We start from the raw sequence: 24,979 nt of genomic DNA, 5'->3' as shown, positions 1-24,979 counted from the left end.
TTTTTCCTTGCATCAATACAAAAATCCAACTTTACTACAATAGAAAATATCTGAGTTGCCAGTTCTAACTCTTTTTTTTTTTCTTTTTTTCTTTTTTTTTTTTACCTTTGTTTTTGTATCAAATAAACCTCTTACAGGAATGTTTTTAGTAGAGTTGACATCATTAAAAAACATAATCTGTTTTGCTAACTGTCCCAACCTTTACTTCAATTTGGGAATTTTATTTCCTTTATACAAAAAAATAAAGAAAAAAGTAACTACCACCATCTGATTTATGTGTATGGGGGGGGGGAGAGTTCTGATACACCACTCTAGTTCTTATTGCAGGAGTGAGAGAAAGAGAATGATCCCATGATTATTTGAAAATGCAGAATAGATCAGAGGTAGTGGGTGTGATATTAAATTCTAAATTCTTTTGCTACCACATTATGTAAACACCAAACCATAGCAGCCTTGAATTCAACCCCATCCTCTACAGCTGTGAGTGTTGAGATGCATGGGACCATATATCATCCAGCCCCTTGTTAGCATCTTCAATGCAGCTGACCAGACATATCTTTCCCCATCAATGGAATGTCTATCTTGTAAGGCCACATCTGAAAATAAGAATGCCATCATTGGAGAAACACTTCTGACCCATCTCCAGTTCCTCATGGCTCCTGATACTGCTAGAAAGGACTTTCCTTCTAACTCTAATAACTCACATACTTCCAGTTGCCCCACCACAACATTCTTCATTACCAAATAGGTCCACCATTACCAATCTCTTTGCCATCACCCATAGCATCCTTACTGCATTTGAGAGAAAAGAACTCCTCATAACCTACCTTGACATCGAAGCAGCTTTTTATGCCATTCAAGTACCTGCCCTCCTACGACTGCTTGAAGACCACTACTTCATAGGCAGGGATGCTTTGCACTTCCTCTCATCACTCCTTTTCAACCGAACTATCATACTCCATTATTTAAAAAAAACCTATACCAAGCAAATATCTACAGGAGTACCACAAGGGGAAGACAATACCAGAGACCACATGTATTGTCTTATGCGGATGATTAAAAAATACTGACAACCATCCAAGTGAATGCAGACCCTTCTAGGATCACAGAGGAAATTAACATATGATCCTTGCACTAGTAGGGTACCTTAAACAATTCAGCCTTAACATAAACCCAGCAAAGCCTAAGTGCATGCTCTTCTCCCTGAACAACAACCATCTCAGCCAACATCAGTGGAGTTCCCATCCTGGCTGTTCCATATCATTTAGAATTGGGGTTGTCTTTGACACAAAACTGAGATTCAACCAGCACATTAACATACTCATCAGTCATGCAGCACACCTGATATGGAGAGCGAAACAGCACCTGCATTATGTCTCATACAGTGTCACAACAGCAAAATATGTCAGGAGCATTATATACATACTCCTCACTACTTAATGCGGCTGAAATCTGGACAGCAGAATATTGGCTCCTCAAATGGATAACCTACAAGCATAGGTTACCACCCCATGATCGTATGACTGAAATGGTCCAGCCTTTGGGAATCCCCAGTCTGCCTTCTCTCAATGATGAAAAAAGACTGGTAATCACAGTAAAGATGTTGACCAGTCTGATCACATCCCCTTCATTCTGGGATCTCTGTGGCTGGAGGATTCCACCTGCCCAGCTCAGAGCCACCCCAACTATTTTCCCTCTTCATTCACACCTCCACTTATCAGATCATTTCCTACCATACCAGATGTCCTGGACGAATCCAGGACATCAATGCCGACCTTCAGAAATTTACTGTCAACCAACGATATAGACGTGGGATACTTGGCCCCACACACCCCATAGACTGTGAGCTGTCGGCTGCATCTGCCAATCACCAAACCGCTTAACTAAAACAGGGATTGGCGACCCCGGAGACAGAAGTGAAACTGCTCCAGTTCTTCCAGTAAGGAATACTCTAAGTTGGTCCAGACAGTGTGCACAAGGAAAAGCCTTCTTTCTTCACATCCAAAGACAGCATACCCTTCATCACCACTTGGAGATCCATGTGAATTAACTATTGAACATAATGGGAAATGAGCCTGGCACTGCTCTCTCCCATGAACTGAGGACAGTAGTCACTACTGTAAATCGTATATATATATCAGATATCATTTGGTTTATTTAAGTTTAATGTTCTAAATCTCATGGTACACCATCTTTGTAATGTGATTTGTTTAATGCCATTTCTCATCACCTTAATGTCGTATGTAAATTAACAGCACCCTATATCATTTAATGTCATTTGGTTTTGTTCTTAATGTCTTATGTTATTTAATGTTATTTAACACCTCGTATCTGTAAAATTTGGCTCTGAAGGGAAAGTGCAACATTATTTAATCTTGTAACTAGTTACAATCAAATGTTGTTGCAATAAAGATTTTCTCTCTCTCTCTTAAAACTTGCATTTTTAATTCACTTCAAGCAAATGCTTCCATAGCCATATTTACAATATGGGCTATGCAGTGGCATTCATAATTTTCCAATGAAGTTTTTCTTTCATTGTAAATCATTACATTTTATGTATAGATAGACGTTGAAAATTATTTGTTATACTGAATTTTATCAAAATTATTTTGTTTCATTCGAATGAGACTTACAAAGTACTAATAAAAAAGGAATTGGGCCAAGTCCTAGAAATATTTTTTTATAGAAAAATCAGTAGCAAATGGTTTAGTGCTATTGCACCATGCTTTGTTTGTAGTGAACTGCTGAAGTTGATAATTGGCATCATTTTAACTGTATCTCATATTGTGAATATCTTCACAAGTTACTATGCTATGATATTGCACTACCTCAAATAAGTCACACTTCACCAATGGTGAAGACTAATGTTACTTATTCTCTGGATTGTGATGATTGTACTGGATTGGATGATTGTACTGGATTGTCATGATTGCAACACCAGAGTACCTACTAGGGCTTCTCAAATTTACAGTTTTTTTTTCTTCCTGGAATTTCCCAGGAAATTTTTCTGATTCCCTGGATCCCAGGAATGGTTATATAAATTTAGAAATCTCGCCTGTTTATGTTTATATGAAGCCTTTTTATTTAATATTTCAACATTTACAATGTATTTTGATAACTCCTTAAAAAACACAAAGCATCAATACTTCTATCACTAAGACTAGTTCTCAACTTTGTGATAAATAAACCGACTGCAGAAAATGCTCTCTCTCTGATTCAACATATGTCTGTGGAATGGTTTTTAGTGACTCAACTAAATGCATAATGTTGGAAGCTCTGTCTCCGGTTGCCTCGAATAATTGAAATTCTTGCTTCAAAACCAGGCCTAAACACTGTTTGTAATCCTGAGAAAAAGTTGAAGATTGCACAAGTGTTGTCTTAAATTGAATTGCTGCTTTTAACTTGTCTTTCAATGTCATGGGTTGTGCAATTTCTTGATTTTCATCATCTACTGATTGTGAAGAGTTGGCACTAGATGGAGATTTGTCTTTGTTGAAAAGTCTAATCAGTGCCATCTTAGCAAATTCAAATAATGAATCTTTGTTTGGTAATGATGGGAAGCCAGGAGTCACTGCGGAATTCACATAATTTTCTCCAGTATTTAAATACTGAAGCAGGCCGACCAAAGTCGTATTCCTTCTCTCATTAATCCATTTTATAAGAGAGTTTTTCATCTTGGCGAATTCTGACTTTTGTTGTTATAACTCATTAATAATGAAAGCAAATACTCCTTCAGCAGTTAGCAGAGTTGCATCCCGGCTGCATAATTTCTCTACACCAATATTTACTGGCTGCAGGGTTGAAACAATATCTTGCAAGACATCAAATTCGCAGTACCTTGCAGGACAAATTACCAAATTGGCAGGTTAAAAATTTGTTTGGTAATAAAGATAAATCATTTGGTATTCTGGTAATGAAAATGGTGATATTTGGTAATGATCAAGTAATATAACAAGTATGAGATTTTAAATCCTACAAAAAGTCAAATTCATTTAAATATTCTTATTCTGGTTTTAAGACTGACTAGCCATTAGCATTCTGTTTGCTTACCTATCATAGGATACCACAATACACACTCGAACATACTACGCACTTAGTAGTATGTTCGAGTGTGCATGTGGTGCAGACTATGGCTAGCTGAGTGGATTCAATTATATATATTTTTTTTATTATTTATTTATTATTTATTTTTTTTTTGAGTAATTGGTAATAAAATCGAGAATTTGGTAATAATTCTTGGTAGATTTGATAATATACCAAGCACCATGAGACTTGGCAACCATGGTGTCAGTTGCAAAGTGTTACTTAAGGATAAATGAGATGCCTGGAATTGCATTAACTCTTTCATAATCCATTATCAATATCTCATAACTCATTATTGTATATCATTCATTATATTAAAAAATAAATTTAAGACAATTTAATGTTTCCGGGAATTTTTTAATTCCCTGGAATTAAAAAAACCAATAGAAACATGTGGGATCCCAGATTCCCAGAAAAGAAGCCCTAGCACCTACCCACCCACCGAGGAGAGGTCAACAAGCCTTGAAATCATTGCCATCGCAGTGGTGGTATCCATCAAGAATAAGTAACATTTCACCAATTTAACTAAATTGGTGAAATTTATTCGAGGTAGTGCAATACCATGGAAACTCGTTGTGAAGGTATTCACAATATGAGATACAATTAAAACAATACTTCGGCTGTTCACTAGTGAACTTACATGTAGGCTCATGCTTTATGCAAAATAATCACCTTATAGAGAAAATTATTTTCTTTAAAACTACAGGAACTCCCCGACTTGATGCCCTTACGTAAGGGTTGCGTTCCGCAGAAGGCTACGTAAGTTGGAATTTTCCCCATGCTTGGGCAGCACTCGCAACTGTGCTCACTGAATTGATTGAATCAAAAAAGAAATGTTCGATGAACATGTAAATAGAATTATTTATTGTATTTTTTAAATTTTTTATCTCATGCACAAGAAAAATTATAAAAGCATGCAATTTTAAAAAATTTCAAAAAAAGAGAGGAGACAGGCATAACATCAGCAAATTTTACCTCTCAAGCATCGTTGCCAGAATCAACATCTTCAGCTGATAAGTACGCCACTGTGGAGTTTGAGGGCTGTGGAGATTTAGAAGGGGTCGGCCACTCAACCTTATGAAAGAACATATTAATGGATGACTGGACAGTGGCTTTTTGCTTTTCATCATAGATTTCTTTGTAGCAAGCAAGCATATCATTCACCCCTCTGTTAACTTTTAAGAATCATTCACTGTCAGGATTCATCTCAAACCTCGCCATTGCCGACGCAATTTCATTAAATGCCTTTACCATCTCTCTGGTGATGAAGCGTCTCAGCTCCTCGTTTGGTTCATCTTGAGCTTGGTCAGGATTTTCTTCTTTCGCTATCGCTGCCTGCAAGTCAATAAGTTCTTCATTAGATAATTCCTTCTCTTCTTCCTCATTTAACACCTCCACGTCTTTGGCATCAACCTCCAACTGAAGTCGCTGTTTACCTTTACAATCTTATCTGTAACCTCTTCATATGATTCGTCATTTTCAAATCCTTCGAAGCCATTTACATGCTGTGGGCATGTTTTCTTCCATGCACCATTTAAACAACTTTTAGTAGTTTCTGCCTAGGCCTTATTAATGCTTAAGATGGCGTGGTAAATATTGTAAGATTTCCAAAACTCTCTTAATGTAAAATTTTTCTCATTGTCTACTGCAGACAATACCTGAGCAAATGTTGTGTGTAAATAGTATGCTTTTAAATTCGAAATAACACCCTGATCCATAGGTTGCATGAGTGAAGTCATGTTGTTTGGCGGTAGAAATATAACTCTCACATTCGAATTTAAATCATCTAGATGTGTAGGATGTCCAGGAGCATTATCTAATAGAAGCAAAATCTTGAAAGGAACATTGTTGTCTTTACAATATTTTTCAACCTCGAGAATGAAGCAGCATTTAAACCAATCCTCAAAAGAGATATTGTTATTCATGCTCTCTGGTTCGATCGGAAATACACAGGTAGGGTGCCTTTATTGATGCCCTTAAATGCACGAAGATTTATAGAATGGTACACAAGCAGTGGTTTTAATCTGTAATCTCCTGCTGCATTAGCCCTAAGCAAGAGCATGGCCCTATCTTTTGACCCCTTGAAACCTGGCAATGTATGTTTGGTCCTGCATTTTTTTTTTTTTTTTTTTTTTTTTTCAATACAGAGCAGTCTCATCAACAGTAAAAATTTGTTGAATATGAATAGCCGTCTTCATCGATAATTTTTTCCAACACATCACAAAATTTCTCTGCAGCTGCAGAATCGGCACTGACGACTTCACACTATGCTTGAACCTATTAAACCACCCGTTACTTGCCACAAACTTGGCTTAAGGTTTGTTGTACTTATCCGTAATATCGTTATAAGTACTTGTTGGTTTTGCTTGAATGGTCATTAGACTCAGGGGCACTCGGTCCTGAATCTGATTTTCCATCCATATTATTAACAGCTGTTCCATCTTCAATATAGCGCCTGAACACTGTTTTGTGATCACTGTTGATCTTAAGTGCGTTGATACTTTGACATGTTCTTTTATATGTGCAGTGTCTTTTAAAATAGTATTCACTGTTGAAGCAACGAGACCTAATTTCCCTGCAATAGATGACAAACTTTGTTTGCTTTGTACTTCTTTATCATTTTCATCTTCATTTCTGAATCAATTTTGTTTTGTTTTGTTTTGTTTCCTGGCACTACACCAGTTGCACTTGTTGTTGGTTGCTTTCCCTTCATCATTGTAATACGTAAATAGGAATGAAGAGATGTTTCTGAAAATTTGTTTTCAGAAACATCAATAATAGCATAAAAACCCACACAATTGCAGTTATCGATATTATCGCAAATGCAGTAAGATCAAGTTTACTACCCGTTTATAATTAGATGCACTAACAGAAAAGCCCAATTAACCAGAAAGTACAAATTCTTTTTATTGTTTTATGTTCGTGACCTCCAGAAACATGCTTTAGAAAAATATCACAAAGGCCGTCAAAATTAATTCTTATAACAGGAACATATGATAACGATGAAAGGGAATCGGCACTGACGACTTCACACTATGCTTGAACCTATTAAACCACCCTTTACTTGCCACAAACTTGGCTTAAGGTTTGTTGTACTTATCCGTAATATCGTTATAAGTACTTGTTGGTTTTGCTTGAATGGTCATTAGACTCAGGGGCACTCGGTCCTGAATCTGATTTTCCATCCATATTATTAACAGCTGTTCCATCTTCAATATAGCGCCTGAACACTGTTTTGTGATCACTTGATCTTAAGTGCGTTGATACTTTGACATGTTCTTTTATATGTGCAGTGTCTTTTAAAATAGTATTCACTGTTGAAGCAACGAGACCTAATTCCCCTGCAATAGATGACAAACTTTGTTTGCTTTGTACTTCTTTATCATTTTCATCTTCATTTCTGAATCAATTTTGTTTTGTTTTGTTTTGTTTCCTGGCACTACACCAGTTGCACTTGTTGTTGGTTGCTTTCCCTTCATCATCGTAATACGTAAATAGGAATGAAGAGATGTTTCTGAAAATTTGTTTTCAGAAACATCAATAATAGCATAAAACCCACACAATTGCAGTTATCGATATTATCGCAAATGCAGTAAGATCAAGTTTACTACCCGTTTATAATTAGATGCACTAACAGAAAAGCCCAATTAACCAGAAAGTACAAATTCTTTTTATTGTTTTATGGTCGTGACCTCCAGAAACATGCTTTAGAAAAATATCACAAAGGCCGTCAAAATTAATTCTTATAACAGGAACATATGATAACGATGAAAGGGTAGTGCAATTTCCATTATAATTATGACCTTTTGGAGAGATAAACAGCTTAGTAATATAGTGAAATTTTCAACTTCCAAGGACTTGGAACAAATTACAAAAAAAAAAATAAATAAATAAATAATGTGTTTACTGGGTTCACAAAAATATATTTTCACAATACCACCCTTTATTCTTACAGGATGCAAAATACGTTTCCACGATTTTTTTAAGTTTGCACCGGCCAGCAAAAACTTACGTAAAGTTGAATTTCCATAAGTCGAGTAGTACGAAGTCAGGGAGTTCCTGTATATTCATTGTAACCATTGTAACAGGATTTTATTCTACTAGTAAAATTTGCAAAACAACAAAAAAAAAAAAAAAACTCGTCTTCTAATTCAACTGGAAACAGAGAGCTGAGGAAAATGCAAGTGCTCCATTCAGAACACGAGAATAAAACTTTATCTTATCCTCTTTAAGTTGAAAAATGCTCATAGGACTTCAATGTCTTATGTCTTGAAACCCTGTGGAAAAGGTGAGACTTGGTTTAGAAAAAGCAAAATTATATTATATACCTAGTCTCCTTATTTGTGAATCACAAACTTTTGAATGGGTTGTGAAAATAAGTCTTTGATACTGAAATTCATCTTCAGCCTTCTTGTGATAAGCTTTGAATTGAGCTATAAAAATTATATTGAACTATATTGAACTATGAAAATTGAGCTATAAAAATTAAATTATTTTATTTATTTTTTTATTTATTTATTTATTTTTTTGTTTATGCTCCAGCACAACAACCAAGTCACTGGAGTGTACAATAAATCGGCAATACAAATATTTATCGTATTTAGTAGTCACGGGCTTGAACCCCGGTCCACTCAAGGAACGTGTGCTATGCACACTCTCGCTCCTGACCACTCAGCTACATAAGGCCTGTAACTGCCTTGCACTGCACCACATTAGCACATGATTTGTTGATGCATGTGCATTAAATTTTGTGTTTGAGCATTTTACACAAATAAAATTTTCCAATACATAGCTCCAAAATTATAAAATAACTAATGCTATTTGGCCTTACTGAAATTATGAGATTTGGGAGGAGTGTTTTGTTCTTTCATGTGTTTTTGTAACCAGCAGGATTGAAACTGCCCAATTAATCAGTGACGTTATTTCTCACAGCAGAACAAACCTTGCCTACTTAATGAATCGCCCTAATATTGCACTACTTTCAAACAAAAAGTATCTGTCATTTATTTAAAAGATGAAACACTGCCATAGCTTGTTTTGGGACTTGTTGGCCCTCATCAGACATTAGGCAGTCTCATTTAAATAAATGAAGGTTAACCTTTTTGTGATGCAATATATTTGAAAGTAGTGCAATACCAGAGCAATTTGTTGTGATGGCAAGCTTGTTTGCCGTTTGCTATAAATATTGTTGCATTAATTAGGCATTTTAAATTCTACTGGCCAAAAGTAGAATTTGGCCAGTAGAATTTAAACACGTGAAAGAGAAACCCTCGCAACTGCTTAATTTCGATGAAAAGTTCCTGAATTAATATTATTAAAAAAGCAGTCTGTTGTGAAAGCTATAAAAGTTTTTGATGCTTTAATTAATCCTAATGCTAAGAACTTGAAGAAATCTCAAGCCATCTCAAGTTCTGTATTGCTGATTACACCATATTGCATGGTTTTTGATGTTTGTAAACGAATAGCTGTTTTTAACTCAGTTCTTATTTCAGAAATGTTCTATGTTTTTTTTTTTTCTATCATATACCATTTTTTTCACAAATCACTTTAAGTTGATGCCATGTGTTGTATTATTGAATGTATTAAGTTAGGAGTAAATACTAGGAATCTATAAACTAATTCTTCACATGTTGGCAACACTGCCTTCAGTCATCGCAGTGGTTATTGTTTCATTTGTTTCTTGACCTTGACAGTGACACTCCATGCACAGTGTTTATCAGTGTGAGATCGGTTTATTTTTGAGGCTATCATATCAAACTTGTGCTGAAAAGTGAACAGAATATCTTCATGAAAGTGTTTAAATAATCCAAACTTAATTTTGTTGTATTTATGGAAGTTATGTAGTCCTCAAAAAAAGACAAGATATTACGGAATTTGTAAAAAAAAAAAGTGTGCTGTGCTTATTTTGGAATGAAACTCAGCAACCAAGATAAACAGTGGGCTCCACATAATTTTGCAAAACCTGTGTTGAAGCATTGAGATTGTGGAAAAATGGTAAAAAGAAGGCTATGCCATTTGCAATTCCCATGATTTGGCTGGAACCTGCAAACCACTGTAATCACTGTTACTTTTGCTTAGTTAATGTAGAAGGATACAATGCAAAGAATAAGATGGGCATTTTGTATCTTAATATTCCATCTGCCATTAGACCAGTCCCACATAGAGATAACCTGCTGATTCCATGTCCTCCACTTATATTGGAGAATATAGCAGCAGAGAGTGCTGAAAGTGAGGCTTCTGAAGATGAAACTGAAGTCTACATGCCTAGAGACATTGAATCCAGCCCTCAACTATTTTCACAACTATTTCCATAAGTCGAGTAGTACGAAGTCAGGGAGTTCCTGTATATTCATTGTAACCATTGTAACAGGATTTTATTCTACTAGTAAAATTTGCAAAAAAACAAAAAAAAAAACTCGTCTTCTAATTCAACTGGAAACAGAGAGCTGAGGAAAATGCAAGTGCTCCATTCAGAACACGAGAATAAAACTTTATCTTATCCTCTTTAACATGAACTCAATGATCTGGTAAGAGATTTAAATTTACCAAAGGAATCTGCAGGACTCCTTGATTCTAGACTTAAGTCAAAAATTCTAACACATGGGACTTTTTCTCGTGGTACAGACACAGAGATTAAGAACTAGTTCCCTACTTTTCTGAGGATGATTCTATGATTTTTTACAGTAATATAAATGACTAAATGAACTCTTTAAGAATTAGTTTATTTATTTAATATATATATATATATTTTTTTTTTCAGAAATACGTAGTTTTTTCTGACAAGGAATTTTCATTTCTACATCTCTGATTTAAACTTTTATCAAGAGGGCATTAACAACCTCTCAGTTAGGTACGTTCCAGTTCAGACTGTCATGTTAGAGCCCTCCTCTCTCTCACACACACACACACACACTAATATTTAAGTACGTGGTGTTTTAATTTGTATCATTCCACATGTAGTAGTAGTAGTAGTAGTAGTGGCATGTGATGCAAGAAAGCAAATGTATGAGCTTATGCAGCATCAGCCAAAAAAAAAAAAAAAAATCACACCATTCCCTCCAAATGCCTGTCCAGTTCCTCCTTAAATTTATTCAACCTATCAACTTCCACAGACAGATGGAAGTTTGTTCCAGCAATTAACCTTAACCACCCACTGGCTAAAGGCAAATTTCCGCACATCTATTCTACATCTGTCCTTTCTTAATTTGAATTTATGCCCCCTTAGGTTCGTAATCTGAACAAATGGAAAGATCCTATCAGAATTCAGCGTGCTGAACCCATTCAAGGCCTTATACACCTCAATTAGATCACCGCGCAGGTGCCTAGTCTCCAACCACTGCAATTTGCAGAACTTAAGCCTCTCTTGATAAGAGGATCCCTTCATTCACCTCACCAATCTTGTTGCCCTTCTCTGTACACGCTCAAGTAAATCTACATCCTTCCTAAAATGAGGCCTCCAGACCTGTACGCAGTACTGAAGGTGTGGCCTGACCATTGCCTTATACAGAGGGATAATCACCTCCTTTTCCCTGCTAGCAAAATTGCTATATATCATTGACAAAACCCCATGACCTTCCCTTGCAGCCTGTCTGCATTGCTCAGGAAACTTCATATCTGCCTGCACAATTACTCCCAGGTCTTTTTCATTTTCTACCACCTTAAGTGTAGTACCACACAGTTGGTACGTTTCTCTGGGGTTACTTCTACCCATATGCAGTACTTTGCATTTGTCAAGGTTAAACTTCAGTTGCCACTTCTTAGCCCATCTGCCCAAATTATCTAGATCCTGTTGCAGTAGCACAGTGCCATTACTGTCATTAACAACCCTGCCAACCTTTGTATCATCTGCAAACTTCGACACTAAGCCTGATATACCTTCATCAATATCATTGATAAATATACAAAACACCAGTGGACCCAACACCGAACCCTGTGGGACTCCACTAATAACATTAGTCCAAGAAGAGCAGCACCCACTGATTACCACCCTCTGTCTTCTCGCACTTAACCATCCTCTTATCCATTGTAGCAACTTACCCTTAATACCATTCTGCTCCAATTTGTACAATAGTCTTCCATGCGCAACAGTGTCAAAAGCTTTCCTGAAATCCAAATATATGATATCAAAATTATTTTTTGCATCCAGTTCCTTTGTAACCACATCATAATATCCTATCAAATTTGTCAGACAAGACTTTCCCTTAACAAACCCATGCTGTGTCTGAATTATTGCTGCTGTCTTGTCTAGATGATCCTGCAATGCATCTTTAACCAGTGACTCCATTATTTTACCCGGAACAGAAGTTAAACTAACTGGTCTGTAATTACTCGTGTCACCCTTCGATCCCCCTTTGTGAATTGGGGATACATTTGCACATCTCCAGTCCGTGGGAACCTCCCCTGAGTCCAAGGATGCTCTCATAATTATGGCTAAGGGTTTTCTTAGTTGCTTTGCCGCCTCCTTTAATATAACTGGATAGATCCCATCCACCCCAGGTGCTTTTCTTACGTTTAACTTCAACAGTTTCTCTTCCACTTTGCTCTCAGTTATTACAAAATCATTAAGTATCCTGCTACAATTTGATAACCTTCTGCCATTTTCAAACCTTAATAATTCCTCACGTGTGAATGTAGATGCAAAATACTCATTCAGTTTGGTTGCTATCTGAGCAGGATCATCAATAGTCGAACCATCGATGTCAAGTGGACCAATCAGATTCATCCCCTTCCTTTTAGAGTTTATATAAGTAAAGAAATCCTTGCTGTTTTTCTTAGCATCTTTTGCCAAGGATTTCTCGTAATCTGCCTTCGCCTGCCGAACCTCCTTTGTGACCTGATTACAGATTAACTTATATCTGCCATAGGCTTCTGAGTCGCTTGATAATTTATATGCATCCCATGCATTTTTCTTCTCTGTTACGAGTCTCATTAGTTCATTTGACAACCATTTAGGTCTAAACCTTGAACAATATTTCTTAATAGGTATGAAACTTTTAGTAGCATCCACGATTAATTCCTTGAATGCTTCCCACTTAGAATTTACTGTTGGTAATATCGTCAGTTGATCCCACTGTACAGAATTTAAAAACTGTCAGAGACCACTGTACTCGCCTTTATGGAAGCAAAAACCCTTTCCTTTACCCCTGATGGTAATTAAATCTTTAAGTAAATCCCACGTCAGTACACTGGTGATTCTTTTATCTGCAAATTCCTAATACATGAATGATCACTTCTGATAACCAGATGAAGAGTATTACTTTCTCTGGTTGCCTCTTGAACATGCTGCTGCAGAAAACAATCATCCAATAAATCCACAAAAGTCTGACTAGCGTGTGAGTGCCCAACCCACAAGTTCCAGTCAATATCTGGGAAGTTAAAATCCCCCATTATAAGACATTCTGATTTACTAGCCCACTCTATTTCTCTGTACAATTGTTCATTGTACTCATTCGAGTCATTAGGCCTATAACACACTCCTACTCTTATTTTTGCTTTCGCAGTGCTTATGTCACACCAAACTGACTTAACAGTACACTGTTCATCTATATCAACTGGATGCACTTCTTTTGATTTTATGTTTTTCTTAATTAACAGCATAACACCTCCTCCCTTCCTATCCTGTCTATCCTTTCTGTACACATTTTACTCCCCAAATTCCAGTTCGGCATTCCTTATATCAGTGTGACACCATGTCTCTGATATCCCAACGATATCCGCCTTTGATGTCTTGACCAACACTTCAAATTCATCAAATGTATTTACTATACTTCTAGCATTGGTATACATGCACCTATTCTTATTTTGTGTTACTCTAACATATCCCATATACCCACCTGTTTCACGATGACTGCCTCGTGACTGATATGATATGTCATCAGTCACGATGTGACTGATATCATATCATATCATCCCTTGATGACATCAGTCACATGTGGAAGTGGTTTGTGATGCTAAAATGAAGTGCTACCAACCACCTAGCATGTACATTATGAAATTCCTTATCAGGAACCTTGCTACAGAAATCCTCTAGTTGCATGGCCACCTGGAGTGAAACTGAAACAAATAAAAAATTTTTAAAAGCTGCTGATGAAAGATTGAAAACTGACCAGCTTATAGCAGGTGTTATAGATAAAATAATTTAAATATATCAGCAATATTTTCATGATGCACTGGTGTAAGAGACAATTCAGAATCCATAAAGGCACATAATTTTTTTTTTTTTTTTTTTTACTGAAATGCATTCTTTTAATTTTTAATGAAATTGCAGGTGGCAGTTTGAACAAGCATGTCATATGGTTGAAAATTTATCTGTTGGAAGCAATACCAGAGGAATATTACCATCAGATTGGATTTTTCTACCTGTTCTCCAGCTTTATAATAACACAAAAACAAGGTAAGTTGATTTAAAATCTATTAGATGAGAAATTAAGATTACTTTATAGTCTTAATTTCAGTCAGATTACTTTATACACAAATTCACTGCAAAGATATACTATAAACAGTTTAATACATCTCACAAACTGTTTTTATCAAAGTTAGACAAAAATGAATTCTAATTAATAATTAAAATTATTTAAATAATTTACCAATAATTTTTTTTTTCCAATTTTACCATTTTTAATTAAATGGTAAAATTGGAAAAAAAATTTAATTTTTTCTCAATTAATCTGTTATTTTCCTCAATTCACCATTTTTTTCCCTCAATTTGCCAGTTTTTTTCAATTCACCAATTTTTTTTCTCAATTCTCAAAATGGAAAGTGGAATGCAATGTGCTATCATAGGCAAAACTATGGATAGGATTTCCAGTCAATGGAAGAAGGTCATTAATATATAAGAGGAAAAGAGTGGGGGAAATAACTGAACCTTGGGGGACACCAGCATTAGTGGAGAAATTAGAAAACAGAGAGCCATCTACCATCACCCTCACTGAGCGATCAGAAAAAAAACTGGATAACCAATTACAAAAAACAGTTGGCAAACCATAAGATGGAAGCTTGTTTAGAAGACCTTTATACCAAACACGATCAAAAGCCATTGAGATGCCAAGAGCAACTCCTTGTGTTTCACCAAACGTTTCCATTGAATTTGTCCATAAATGGGTAACATAAGTCATAAAAAAATAAAAGAAATAAAAGAGGTGAAAGACTTGTGGAATTTGCAGAATCTCAAGGACTGTCAGTAATGAACACTTTTTTCAAGAGTCCAAATGGATTAACAACTAATGAAATCGACTTCGTCCTCACTAACAGAAGATATATTGTGAATGATGTTACTGTTCTGAATAAGGTAAATGTTGGAAGTGATCACAGAATGGTAAGATGTACACTTGATATAGATGTAGGAAAGGAAAGGAAAACACTGACTTGAGTAAATAATACAAAGGTGTTTGAGATAACAGAGGAGGAGAAAAAGCAGTATGTACTGGAACTTAAGAACAAGCTTGAGCTTCGGCAGACTGCTCAGAACCAGGATATCGATGAGGAATACTACAACTTTCTGAAAGTGATAAAGCCCAAGAAACCTATAGGGAAAAAGAAATCCAAAGAAGAAAAAATTAGTCGTGAAACACTTGTCATGATGAACCAAAGACGACAAATGAAGAGCAAGAAAAACACTGACAGGGAGAAAATTGAGTATACTGAGTTATGCAAAGCCATTAGAAAGAGACTCAGAGAGGACATAAGAAGATTTAAAACAATGAAAGTAGAACAAACATTAAGGGAAAACAAAGGATTTAAATCAGCAGCCATGAGCAGTAATACAGAAAGACAAATGATACTAAAACTGAAGAATAGCGATGGTGTACTTATAAACAGCAGAGAAGGCATAATTTAAATAGCAGAAGACTACTGTAGAGAATTATACAAGGAGCGAGGGAATGATGCCAGCAGTGGGGAAGATGGATTGCAAAGTAGCAACACATACGACATACCCGATATTCTTCCTGATGAGGTAGAACATGCATAGAAGAAAATGAAGAATCAGAAAGCCCCGGGGGAAGATGAAGTTACTGTAGAGTTGTTAAAATTGGGAGGAAGAGACATGACACAAAAACTGGCAAGGCTCTTCACAAAGTGTATTAGAAAAGGTGTGATGCCTAAGCAGTGGAATAATGCAATCATAGTTTTGCTGCATAAGAAAGGAGATAAATCAGAAATTGGAAATTATAGACCACTTAGCTTGTTATCCCACATCTACAAGTTGTTCACAAGGGTTATTACTAACAGATTAGAAAGAATACTTGATGAGAGTCAACCGAAAGAGCAAGCTGGCTTTAGGACAGGATTCTCAACTTTGGATCACCTTCACGTAATATCACAGCTAATGGAGAAAGCAAATGAATATAAAACACCATTATGCCTGGCATTTGTGGATTATGAAAAGGCATTTGACTCCATACAGCTTAAGGCAATGTTTCGGGTACTGGAAAGACAAGGCATAGATACCCCACATATTATGATTTTGAAGAAAATATATGAGAGTGCTACCTCCTTTATTAGACTAGACAAAGACAGTAGGAAATTTAAAATCGAGAAAGGAGTTCGACAAGGAGACACAATATCTCCGAAGCTGTTTACTGCTGCCCTTGAGGAAGCTTTCAGAAGATTAGACTGGTCACAGAAAGTAGTCATTGTGAACGGAGAGTACCTAAACCATTTACGATTTGCAGATGACATTGTGGTCATAAGCCACGATCCCAAAGAATTAGAGGAAAATCTTAATCAGTTATGCACAGTTAGTAAGGATTTTGGACTAAAGATGAATATGGCTAAAACAAAAGTAATGATGAACAAGTATGCCACAGAAAGGGAAATAATGATTGAAGGAGCAGTAATTGAAAAGGTGGAGGCATATACTTATCTGGGACATGTTATTATCTATAATAATGATAAATGGCTGGAATCAAGAGAAGAATAAATTTTGGATGGATAGCATTCAGGAAATATAGTCACATACTGAAGAGCAATATCCCAGTTTGTCTGAAACGTAAAATAATGAACCAATGTATACTCCCCACCATGACTTATGGAAGTGAAACTTGGGCACTCACCAAAAGAATGGAAGAGAAGCTGAGAACTACACAGCAAAGAATGGAACGAATTATATTGGGAATCAGACTGTTAGATAAGAAGAGAAACACACAGATTAGGCAGCAAACTCAAGTAAAGGACATTCTTATCAAAACTAAAGAACTAAAATGGTCTTGGGCAGGACACATAGCTCGAAGACATGATGACAGATGGACTAAGAAAATAACAGAATAGTACCCAAGAGGAGCTAGATGAAAACCTGGAAGAAAGGCAGAGATGGATAGATGAAATTCATGAGTTTTTGGGTAGTAAATGGATGGCCAGTGCTCAAAACAGAAGGAACTGGAAAGTTGGTGGAGAGGCCTTCATCCTGCAGTGGATTGAAAATGGCTGATGATGATGGTGGATTGACACTGACGGAATCCATACTGGCAATCGTTGATCAGACAGAAGGTTTCTAGGTAGTTTAAGAGTTAGAAGTAATTGCAATGGGACGATCATTGGATGGGAGAGATTTGTCACCCTTTTTAGGAACTGGCTTTCCTTCTGCTTGGAAACAAATTTCCAAGCAGAAGGAAAAACACTTTTGGAATAAGAAAGTGAAAAAAGGCAGCGAATAACAGGAGTAAGTTCGGGAGCATAGGTTTTGAGAACAAGTGGAGGAATACCATCAGGACCTGGAGTTTCTTAGCATCAAAATTCTTCAAAATCCTTTTGACGGAAGACCACAGACGCCATTGAATGGAGCGTGTTGGGAATGGTAGGAGGTGTTTTACCATGATCATTTTTACAGGAGTCGGAAGAAAAATGGGATGCTAGCAGGTCTGCATTATCCTTGGCTGAAGTCACAACAGAACTATCTGGTTTTGACAGAGGTGGGAGCAGAGTTGGACAAAAGTTGCAGCCAATAGCTTTGGAAAGAGACCAGAATGCTCGGCTACCATTAGGGCAAGTAGCAAGTTTTCTACTCTTAGCCTGTTCAGTAAAATGGACTGATTTACAATTGATGCGAGATTTGGTGTAGGCAGAAAATGAAACTGAAGAACTGGAAACAAGCCAATTACGATATGCAACGTTCTTCTCTTGAACAACCTTAGCACATTTATTGGAAAACCAAGGTTTAGATAAAAGACGAGATTTTAAAGTGGAGTGTGGAATAAAAGATTCTATTCCTACGACAATAATTTCACTGACACGATCTGAGCAAACGTTGACATCAGAAGTTTTGAAACAGTAATTTCACCAAGGAAAAGAAATCTCGCAGGTCATCCCATTTTCCATTCATGTAATGCCAAACAATACGAGGTTGGGAATAGCCATGAGATAAAGCTCCATTGCGGAAGAAACACTCACCAAGTTGTGATCTGAAGTGCCAAAAGGACCTCTCACTTCGACCGTGTACTTAGAAGGGTTGTTTGCGAGAAAAAGATCAAGCGTATTGGCTGTATGATTAGGATTGTCTGGTTGTCTTGTAGGTAAATGAACAATCTGTGCTAGGTCGTTAGTAATTGCAAAATCCTCAGCATCTCAACCTGCTGGATCGGTGTGACTAGAAAACGAAAGCCAGCTGGAGTTGTGAACATTAAAATCACCAAGGAAAATTACCTCACTGTTAGGAAAGTTGGACCGGAGTAAGTCAAGTTGCAAAGAGAGGAGGTCAGAGAACTCCAAGTGATTAGTGGAGTTGGGAGAACGGTAGAGACAACAGATGAATTTGACACAATGTGGTAGAGAAATTTTAAGCCAGAGAAGATCAAAGAGAGGAGATTCCAAATTGTCAAGTCTCTGACAGGGAATATCAGAACGGACATATGCACAAGTACCACCTTTGAGGCGAAAGGAATCATACAGCGAATAATTTGGGCAACTGAGATGAGTTCAATCAACTGATAACTGAGATTCTGTCAGAAAAAGTACATGGGGTTTGGCAGACTGCAAGTGGAAATTGACATCATTGAGGTTATAATTGAGACCATGTATATTTGTGAAATGAACTAGGAAGTGTTTGGGAGATTTAGATCTTTCCACAGATAAGCTTACTCTATTAGTTTGACAATTCGTGGTGTATTCAATAGTAAGAAAAGGTGGGAGGATATGCTGTATGAAGTAATGAATTTTTGAATATGACACACACATGGTATGAAATATGCACCTGAAATATGGCGCTTAGTATACTGGAGGTGGCCACCAAGATGTAAGCAGGGGGTGAGGTGTGATGTTTACACCACACAGAGGAATGCCACCACTCAGTATCACCAGGCAATACTTGACTTAGCACATTATGGCCTTATCTGCCAATGCACCATTAAAAACTAAATCAATCAATCAATCAATCAACAAGGCAATACTAGTTGTTAGATGACTCATATCAACCTGTGCAACACCACCACTTTGTTTTGCTTATTGGAATGGTGAAACCTATGTTTAGTCTCCTGTGCAAAGCCTCATCAACCCCCCCCCATCTCTTCCGCCATGCTACAATTCATGTCTTTTGAGGTTACAGCTCTAAAATGGTGCTTACAGGCTGGCCACTAGATAGTCCACCAGATTGAACCTATTGGTAACTCTCTAAGAGGCATCCGAATCTTGCTGCCTCTACTCAGCCAGATAGTGACCGGTGGAGACCAACGAGTGTGTATGTGGGGAACATTTTAGAGGCCATATTATGTCAAGGAGCTTGGTATATTCTTGCTGTGTGTGTGCCATATCCAAAAATTTCGTTACTTCATACATGTCCTCCCCACCCTTTCTTACTACCGAATATATCATGAATAGTCAAACTAATAGAAAAAGTTTATCTGCCAAAAAGATGTGAACCTCCCAGACACATCCCGGTTCGTTTCACAAATATACATATGGTCTCAGTTCCGAACTCAGTGATGTCCATTTTCACTTACAGTCTTCCAGGCCCAAATTACTTTTCTGACAGAATCCGAATTATCAGTTGATTGAATCACTGCTTCTATTGGAATGAACAGCAGCATGGAAAGCAAAGCAATGGAGATTTCCAGGACTGTTGGGAGTCATAGTGGAACAAATAAATACATGGGCTGTGTTAGGGTCACTAAGAGTAGAAACGGGTACATGTACACCAACACTAGAAGTGTAGTTAATAAATTTGATGAGTTTGAAATGCTAGTCAAGACATCAAAGGCAGATACCGTTTGGATATCGGAGACGTGGTGTCACACAGATAAAAACAGTGCAGAATTGGAATTTGGAGAGTACAATGTGTAGAGAAAGGATAGACAAGACAGTAAAGAAGGAGGGGTTATGCTGTAAGTTAAGAAACACATAAAATCTAAGGAAGTGTATCCAATTAATGTTGGTGACAGTGAAATGTTGAGTCTGTTTGGTGTCACATAACCACTGGCAAAGGAAAAATGAGAGTAGGTGTGTGTTATGGGCCTAATGAATCTGATGAGTATAATGAGCAATTGTGCAGAGAAATAGAGTGGGCCAGTAAATCAGAATGTCTTTTAATGGGGGATTTTAACTTTCCAGATATTGACTGGAACTTGTTGACTGGTTACTGGCACACTAGCAAGACTTTTTTAGATTTATTGGATGACTGTTTTCTAATGTTTGAGAGGCAACCAGAGGGAGTAATACTCTTGATATGATTATCAGCAGTGATTATTCATGCATTAAGAATTTGCAGATAAAGGAACCACTGGGTGACAGTGATCACAATGTACTGATATGGGAATTACTTAAAGATGTGACTACCATCAAGGCTAAAGGGAAGGGTTTTTACTTTTGTAAAGGTGACTATAGGGAGTCTCAGACAGTTTTTAAATTCTGTACAACGATCAACTGATGATGTTACTAAATGGGAAGCCTTCAGGGACTTAATCTTGGCGGCTACTAGGCTTTTCATTCCAACTAAGAAATACTGTTCAAGGTTCAGACCAAAATGGATATCAGATGAATTAATGAGGCTTGTGGCAGAGAAGAAAAATGCATGGGATGCATAGAAATTATCAAGTGACACAGAAGCCTATGGCAGATATACGCTTGTCTGTAATCAAGTCACAAAGGAGGTTAGGCAGGCAAAGGCAGATTATGAGAAATCTTTGGCAAAGGATGCAAACAAAAACAACAAAGCTTTCTTTACTTATGTAAACTCTAGAAGGAAAGGGATGAATCAGATTGGACCACTTAACATAGATGGGTGACTGTTGATGATCATGCTCAGGTATCTGATAAACTGAATGAGTATTTTGCATCTACATTCACACATGAGGAGTTATTCAATGAGCAGAATGCCAGAAGTTTATCAAACTCTAATAGGGAGTTAAGTGATTTTTTAACAACTGGGAGCAAAGTTCAGGAGAAATTGTTGGAGTTAAACATAAGGAAGGCACCTTGGGTGGACTGGATCTATCTAGTTATATTAAAGGGGGCAGCAAAGGAAGCAAGCAAACCCTTAGCCATAATTATAAGAGCTTCCTTGAACTCAGGAAAGGTCCCCATGGACTGGAGCTGTGCAAATGTATCAACAATTCACAAAGGGGATTCAAAAGGTGACATAAGTAACTATTGACCTGTCAGTTTAACTTGTGTTCCGGGGAAAATAATGAGTCATTGGTTAAAGAAGCATTGCAGGATCATCTAGACAAGACTGCAGTAATAGTTAAGACACAGCATGGGTTTGTTAAAGGGAGATCTTATCTGACCAATTTCATTGGATAATGTAATGTGGTCACAAAGGAACTTAATGTCAAAAATAAATTTGATATCATATACTTGAATTTCAGGAAAGCTTTTGATACTATTGCACATGGTAGCCTTCCATACAAATTGGAGAAGTATGCTCTTCGTGAACTGATGTTATTAGTGGAGTTCCCCAGGGTTCGATGCTGGACCTATTGTTGTTTTGTGTATTTACAAATGGGCTGAGAAGTGGGAACTGATGTTTAACATTAACAAATGCAAAGTACTGCATATGGGTAGCAATAACCCAAGAGAAACATACAAACATATCTGTCTGTGGTACTACACTCAGGGAAGTGGAAATTGAAAAAGACCCTGGAGGTTATTGTGCAGTCAAAAACGAAGTTCGCTGAGCAGTGCAGATGGGCTGCCAGGGCAAGTCTTGGAGTCTTGTCAATGATATATAGGAATTTTGCTAGCAAGGAAAAGGAGGTGATTGTCCCTCTGTATAAGGCAATGGTCAGGCCATGCCTTGAGTACTGTGTACAGGTCTGGAGGCCTCATTTCTGGAAGGATGTAGATTTGCTTGAGCGTGTACAGAGAAGGGCAACAAGATTGGTGAGGGGAATGAAGGGATCCTCTTACCAAGAGAGGCTTAAGTTCTGCAAATTCCAGTGTCTGGAGAGTAGGCACCTGCGAGGTGATCTGTGGTGTAAGGCCTTGAATGGGCAAGCAAGCTGAATGCTGATGGTATTCTTCCTTCTGTTCAGATTAAGAACCTGGGAGGGGGGGGGGAACAGATTCAAATTGAGGAAAGATAGTTGTAGAATAGATTTGTGGAAATTTGCTTTTAGCCAGCAGGTGGTTGATTGGTGGAACAGACTTCCATATTTTGTTGTGGAAGTTGATAGCCTAAATAAATTTAAGGCTGAGCTGGACAGGCATTTGGAAAGAATGTAGGAGTGAAATGGGAGGGTTTTTTTTTTTTTTTTGACTAATCCTGCATAAGCTTGCTTTCATGCATCATATGCCTCTACTAATGCTAATGCTATCAAAGACTTTGCTTCATCCTCTTTTCTATCTTCTCCAACTTGAAATCTCTCTACCACATTCTGTCAGATTCATCTGTTGCGTCCATTAGTCTCCCTACTACACTATTCACTTAGAACCCTTTGATTTACTTTCTCTGAAACTTGACTATCTCCAGTCCAAATTTCCTAACAGTGAGGTAATTTTCTTTGTGATTTTAATGTTCATAACTCCAGCTGGCTTCTGTTTTGTAGTCAAACGTACCCAGATAGACAAGATTCTGAAGCTTTTGCAATTATTAACGACCTCAAACAGGTTATTCATTGACCTACCAGAATACCAGCCAATCCTAATAACACAGCCGACACTCTTGATCTTTTTCTTACAAACAACCTTTCCAATTACACAGTCGAGGTGCCTGGTGTCTAGGCACCTGAGATCATAACTAGGTGATGGTTGCTTCTCTAATGGAAACTTTCTCTTGTGACCATTCTCAGCCTCGTGTTGTTTGGCATTGCAAGAAAGCAAACTAGGATGATCTATGAGATTTCTATTCTTCTTTTTCTTAATATGAATTACTGTTTTAAATCTTCTGGTGTCAAATTTCCTCAGATCATGTCAGTGAAATTATTCTTATAGGAATGAAATCAATGCTTCCTTCCAAACTCCAATTTAACATCTCATTCTTTATCTAAATCTTGGTTTTCCAGTAAAAGTGCTAATTCTATTCAAGATAAGAATGTTGTATATATCAATTGACTTTCAGAAAATCTCCAGGTTCATTTTCTGCCTTCACAAAATCTCACAACAATTGAAAACTAGTTATTAATTAGTCCAAACTAAATTTTCTCATCTATTCTGCAACCAGGTTTCCTCAATTGCAATTTGTCTCCTCTATGCATAGTCTGAAAAAGAGGAACAATCCTCTTAGCATTGAGTTTGCTCAAGCCATTCAAAGCCTTAAACCCATCAATCAGATCACCTAGGCTCTAGACACTGCAATTTTTAGAACTGAAGCCTTTCTTTGAAAGAGCACCCCTTTGTTTCCCTCACCAATCTTGTTGCCTTCTCTGTTTATATTTTAAAACTCATGATATGGCTTCTCCATTATCTTATAAAATGAGATATTCACCTCCTTATCCCTACAAGCAAAATTCCTGTATATCATTGACAAAATCTATGAGCTCTTCTAGTGGCCTATCTGTACTGTACAGAGAGCTTCATATCTGTCTGAACAATTATCCCCAGGTCTTTTTCATTTCCACTGCGCTAAGTGTAGTATGTTACACTGGGATTACAGTAATCCCAGTGTAGTATGTTACACTGGGATTACTGTACTAATAAACACAGAAAACAACACTGGGTCCAGCACTGAACCCTCTGGAAAATTGCACTTAATGGGCTTTATAACAATAACTCATTAAATGCAATTTTCAATGAATTGGAACAGTATCAAAAGCTTATCTTAAATCCAAATATGTGATATCAAAATTATGAATAATTTATTGCATCCAGTTTCTTTGTCACTACATCAGAGTATCCAATCAAATTGTTCAGACAAGATCTCCTCTTAATAACCCCATGCATGACTCAAGTATAACTGCACTTCTGTTTAGATGGACCTGCATCGCTTCTTTAACCAGTGACTCCGTTATTTTCCCTAGAACAGAAGTTAAGATAACAGGTCTCTAACTACTCATGTCACCCTTTGATCCCCCTTTGTGAATTGGGGGATCAAAGGGTGACATGAGTAGTATCACACATTAGCACATCTCCAATCCACAGAGACCTCTCCTGAATCCAAAGATGCTCTCATGATTTTATTTCATTATCTTTTTCATTGCCTCCATTATTGGATAGATCCCATCCACCCCAGGAACTAGGAAGTGTTTGAACTACATACAACCACTTCCTAATTCATTTCACAAATATACATGGTCTCAATTCTAATCTCAACAATGTCCATTTCCACTTGCAGTCTGCCAAACCCCATGTACTTTTAATGACAGAATCTCAGTTATTGGTTGATTGAACTACTGCTCATCTCAGTTGAGCCTCAGCATCCTATGGTTCCTTTTGCCTGAAAGGTGGTACTTGTGCATATGTCGGTTCCAATATTCAGTGTCAGAGCCTTGGTAATTTGGAATCTCCTCTTTTCGATCTTCTCTGGCTTAAAATC

At 37.1% G+C, this 24,979-nt stretch overlaps 1 protein-coding gene across 1 annotated transcript in view; it reads left to right on the top strand.

The window, feature by feature from the left end:
* LOC150084737 (RNA polymerase II-associated protein 1) overlaps positions 1-24,979 on the top strand; it is a 630,471-nt gene that overhangs the window by 491,083 nt on the left and 114,409 nt on the right. Inside the window, exon 28 of the mRNA XM_090376342.1 lies at positions 14,351-14,476. Coding sequence (XP_090232468.1) covers positions 14,351-14,476 — 126 coding nt within the window. The remainder of the gene's footprint in view (positions 1-14,350; positions 14,477-24,979) is intronic.

Source organism: Mastigoproctus giganteus, chromosome 6 (genome assembly GCF_048544385.1).
Source record: "Mastigoproctus giganteus isolate SK-2022 chromosome 6, ASM4854438v1, whole genome shotgun sequence".
NCBI lineage: Eukaryota > Metazoa > Arthropoda > Arachnida > Uropygi > Thelyphonidae > Mastigoproctus > Mastigoproctus giganteus.
This window is presented reverse-complemented; position numbering and strand designations above follow the sequence as displayed.